The sequence below is a fragment of the Octopus sinensis genome, linkage group LG14 (genome assembly GCF_006345805.1).
Source record: "Octopus sinensis linkage group LG14, ASM634580v1, whole genome shotgun sequence".
Lineage (NCBI taxonomy): Eukaryota > Metazoa > Mollusca > Cephalopoda > Octopoda > Octopodidae > Octopus > Octopus sinensis.
In genome coordinates this window covers 42623899-42628898 of record NC_043010.1, presented here as the reverse complement: position 1 = coordinate 42628898, position 5000 = coordinate 42623899, and the positions used below count along the sequence as shown (strand labels likewise).

Here is a 5000-nt window from a genome sequence, read left to right as displayed (position 1 = left end):
ATAAATGTTGGATTCTTTTTATTTTTTAAAAATATTTTTTATGTTAGCAGGTTACATGGGTTTTGGTCCTTGCAGGATGGTGAGAGGTGACATAAAAGACTTAGTTCAATTAAAAAAAACACTTTTCACTATCCCATCATCAACTCCATCACCACCACCACCTCTATCTCTACCACAACCTCAATTATCATCTCTCTCCCTCCCCTCTCTCTTCCGCCTCTCCTCTTTTCCCCCTCTCTCTGCCTTTCTTTAAATTCACCATCAGAACATCACCTCTCTGTTAAAGTTATATTTTCAACTCTCCTCCTCTGCCTTCAACTAACTTTTTTAACCAAATAATAAATATCACATTCCCTCTACCTCACTTCATGGATGCTTCTCTGTCCCTCTTTTTCTTTCTCCCTCTTTCTATCTTACTCTTCGCCTTATCCTCTTTTTCTGTTTCCCTTTTCTTTCCACTCTCTAATCACATGAAAGCATTACAATTACATTCCCTTCGTCTCATGTCATGGACGCTTCCCTCTCCCTCGTTTTTCTCTCCTTCTTTTCTTTCCCCTTCTTTTTCTCTAATCATGTGAAAGTGCTATCGATGGGATAAATAACACAATGACAAGCAGACGTAAGACGTTTCTTGGAAATATCTATATTTTGTAACTCCTAATTGGGACCAGTTCTTTCAGTCCTATTTTGGAGAGATCCATTAACAAATGATGTGCAGGGCATGATTGTTTGCATATGAATGTGTGTAATTGAAAATGAGAGAGAAAAGAATATGATATGAAGAGGGAAGTGGGGTAAAACCTTGAAGTTGATGTATTCAGAGAGCTCACTTTGACACATTTTGAAAGGATGTGTTCAGTGGGGACAATATGTTTGAAGGGGAATTTGTCTGAAGATTTCTGATTGAATTACTGGGAGATAAAAGAAAGGAATAAACATGGATAAGTTGTTGTTACCTTGCTTTACCAGGAGCAAAATGGTCAGTCAGCAAGTGATGTTTGAGTCCTTCTTTTGTCCATGCTGAACAATACATCTGAGAAAACAAAATGAATTTTTTTTCATTATTCTTTTAATTGTTTTAGTCATTTGACTGCGGCCATGCTGGAGCATTGCCTCGATGCTGAAGTTTTTAAATGAAAAGTAATACTGATTCTGATTAAAAGTTTTATTTTAATTTGAATAAAGTTCTTCTTTGAAAGGTTTTAGTTTTCAAGAAATCCAATTATTTTATGATTTGATTATTCATTTTCTATGAATCGCAATAACGAAGTGTGATGTTTGGTCAACCCAAATTATTTTTTCTTTCACAAAGCAACATCTAAACCATCACTGAAGAAAGTTAATTACCATCAGAGAATGAAATAAATTAATGAACCTTACTTGGGCAAAGCTGACATAAAATAACTGTGTTGGTGTCAAATCTAGTCCTGGAAGAGGTTTTTCAATTCCATTTTCTTCTGTCCAGAGAAGGTAAGCCTGTGCAATGAAAAAGTTGAGAATGAGGAGTAAGAATTACTTCATTTATGTAGTGAAAATACATACAAGACTTCAATACATTTTGTGACCATTTGTACACTTTACATCATAATAATAAAGAGTCTTAAGACTTTGATCATTTGGTTTTAATGAGTATTAGTGGTTTTCAGTAAGCACATAACTAGTAAACTATAGTATGACTAAAGAATCTTTACAGGGTTGTGTGACCTAGAAATAGCAGCCAAATTTCTCTCATATCACACATTATAATCTTAGAAAAAAGGAAGGACAAAATAGATAATCTACTACTAGATATCTAAAGAAAGACAAGATGGTTATGGTTGGAAAGTTTTTGATCATAGATCTACTTGATCAGCATTGAGCTGAAAACCAAACATTAGCCACAACAGCAGCAATAGCAACAACAGCAGCAACAACAATAATAATATAAACAGCAACCACAACAGTACTGTTATTGATTTTTTCAGAGGCCTAATCTGACACAAGAACTTTTACTGTCTTCAGAAATAGCTGAAGACAACACAAGAATGTTGCAGATTCATCACAAAAAAAAAAACCATGTGAGCAATGTTAGAAAATGTACTTCTGCAGCTTCAAAATGAAAACCAGCATGACATTAATTATTTTTTTTTTTCACTTGTATCAGTCATTTGACTGCGGCCATGCTGGAGCACCGCCTTTAGTCGAGCAACTCGACCCCGGGACTTATTCTTTGTAAGCCCAGTACTTATTCTATCGGTCTCTTTTTGCCGAACCGCTAAGTAACGGGGACGTAAACACACCAGCATCGGTTGTCAAGCAATGCTAGGGGGACAAACACACACACACACTTATATATATATATACATATATACGACAGGCTTCTTTCAGTTTCCGTCTACCAAATCCACTCACAAGGCATTGGTCGGCCCGGGGCTATAGCAGAAGGCACTTGCCCAAGATGCCACGCAGTGGGACTGAACCCGGAACCATGTGGTTGGTTAGCAAGCTACTTACCACACAGCCACTCCTGCGCCTAATTGTAAATAAAAAATATAAAACATGAAGAAATACAAATAATTTTGTTGCCCCAATATCAACAAGTCATAGAGATTGAAACTAGGTGCTAGATTGTCACCAAATTATTTTGTGTCATTAATTAGAATTTTTCCATGTTTCACATTTAAAAAAAAATTTTATATCAGACATTTGTTTTTTGTGTTGTTGTTTATAAGTCTGTAATGCACCAGTCACCGGTTCTCTGTATTTTTGAAGGTGAGAGTAACAAGGGAGTGTTTATGCAACTCAGGTAGAATTAATACCATAATGTATTTTTCTCCGAACAGACTGGCTTTCACTGATAAACAACAGCAAAAGATATAAATGCAAGCCAGGCTAGCACATATGTTTATGTGTATATATCATTATCATCATCATTCTCACTCTCATTCTTAACATCTGCTTTCCATTTTGGCATGGATTGGCAGGCTTAGAAGGAACTGGTAAGTGAGGAGACTGTGCCAAGCTGTACTGTCTGCTTTGGCATGGTTTCTATAGCTGAACATCCTCCTTAATGCCAACCATTTTACAGAGTGTTGTGGAAGCTTTTTACATGGCACCAGCACCAGCACCAGCACCAGCAAGGTTACCAAGTAACTTGCAAGACAAGACTCCCTCAACTGAGTGGGGGAGTAGTACTGAGGAGGGTGGCTTTGTGTCAGGTGATGAGAGGTTGGAGTATGACAAAAGAACTGAAACAGGTGTCTTGCAGTGGAGGAGATAGAAGGCTAGCCCAGTAGCCATTTATATATATATATGTATATATTTTATATTGCCTACCTAATGCCTCCAATCCTGATGGTAAATCTGAGGAAAGCTTTACAATGATAAAAGAAGAACTTACAAAAGTAGATTAATGCATTAATATACTTCTGATTGGTGACTTCAACTTCCTTAACACCAGGTGGCTGGATGGTAACATACTCTCAGGAATGACATGTGAAGAGCGCAGTCAGGTAGAGTCTCTGCTTGATCTCATTTAAATGGTGTTCATGGAGCAAACCATACTCTCCCCAACCAGAAACAGTAACATATTAGACCTCTGCTTCACCGACAATATGGAACATATCCACATGTGAACATATCACTGACAATCTTCTCAGACCACAACAATAAGAGAAAATTACATTCTAAAGACTATAATAGCATTTGCTGTTGGTATTATCTCTATTATCAAGTTAAATGACCTGTTGAAGAGTTGTCAGACACTGAATAACTCTATATACTAGATGACAACAAATATTCAAGTTGATTAGAAAAGTTTTAAAATAGAAATTAAAAAAAAAAATCCGAATTAGCTAACAAACCACTAGCTATTGTTTTTTTAGATCTGAGATAAACTTACAACATAGGCAGCACGTAAACCTCCATTGTCAGCTATATTTTCATCAAGTGTCACCTCGCCATCAACCTAGGAGTAAACATAAGAAAATATCAATATATCTTCTTCTATAAATACATTGATTAATTAAAGAGAACTAAAGTTAATTAGACTTGTCAAAGTATAAAATGTAGAAAAATATTCAATACTTACATACAAATGATCCACTTGATATGAACTGTAAGTTTTCCGAACACATTGTGTTGTGATGTTAAACTTTTTAGCAGTGTCTGGATTCCACCAGTTGCGTAACTGTCCATTTCCATCATAATGCATTCCTTTATATATTGGTAAAGAACTACTTTTAGAATACATTCAGTTATTTACTATTCCTACATATAGTCATTCACATGCATAGTGTAATATATATAAATATTTGTACGAATATAATATATGTGTGTGTGTGTACACATGTACATACATACATACATATGTACATATAAACAAAGATATGTCTGTGTGAGTGAGTGTAGCTACAGCAAAGTTAAATGATTAAGCAGTTCCCTTTGCACCCATGAGATATGGATTTGATCTCACTGCATTACACTATGAAACTTAAAGTACTAAACTGTTTTGATCCATACATGTAACTCCCAATGTGTTGAGTGCCCTTCTTTGATATGTCCATTCATTTATGTGTATATATATATATGTCTGTGTGGAAAGTGGTTGTTCTTTCCAAGCATACACCAGTTTAGCAAATATATTGATTATTCTGTGTATACATTCTCCATTTTCTATATATATATATATTATATATATATATATATATATATATAACAAACTGAAATTGTAAGGTACTGCACAAGTGGAAATATATATGATAGAAGGTTTGAAAATGCAATTTTAAAGATGTTTATTAACTTGACCGGTTTCACTTTTTTAGAAAAAGATTGTCAAAAGTAAAATGTAAAGCTTTGTATGAGCTTTGTTGTGTTAAGAACTGGTTATCGCAAAAGTATTACAAAACAGAGATACATTCTTTGATAATAATAATAAAATGTTAAAAAGAATTTACAAGAAAGTATTTGAGAAAGTAATCAGAACGGGACTCCAAAAAGTAGAGTTCAATAAAAATCATGTT

The 5000-nt window shown here is 34.8% G+C and overlaps 1 protein-coding gene across 1 annotated transcript in view; it reads right to left on the bottom strand.

Annotated features, from left to right (window-relative positions):
* LOC115219258 overlaps nucleotides 1–5000 on the bottom strand; it is a 568773-nt gene that overhangs the window by 545 nt on the left and 563228 nt on the right. The window contains exons 17-20 of the mRNA XM_029789411.2: nucleotides 4070–4194; nucleotides 3881–3946; nucleotides 1381–1476; nucleotides 957–1033 (exon numbers count right to left, since the gene is read on the bottom strand). Coding sequence (XP_029645271.2) covers nucleotides 957–1033; nucleotides 1381–1476; nucleotides 3881–3946; nucleotides 4070–4194 — 364 coding nt within the window. The remainder of the gene's footprint in view (nucleotides 1–956; nucleotides 1034–1380; nucleotides 1477–3880; nucleotides 3947–4069; nucleotides 4195–5000) is intronic.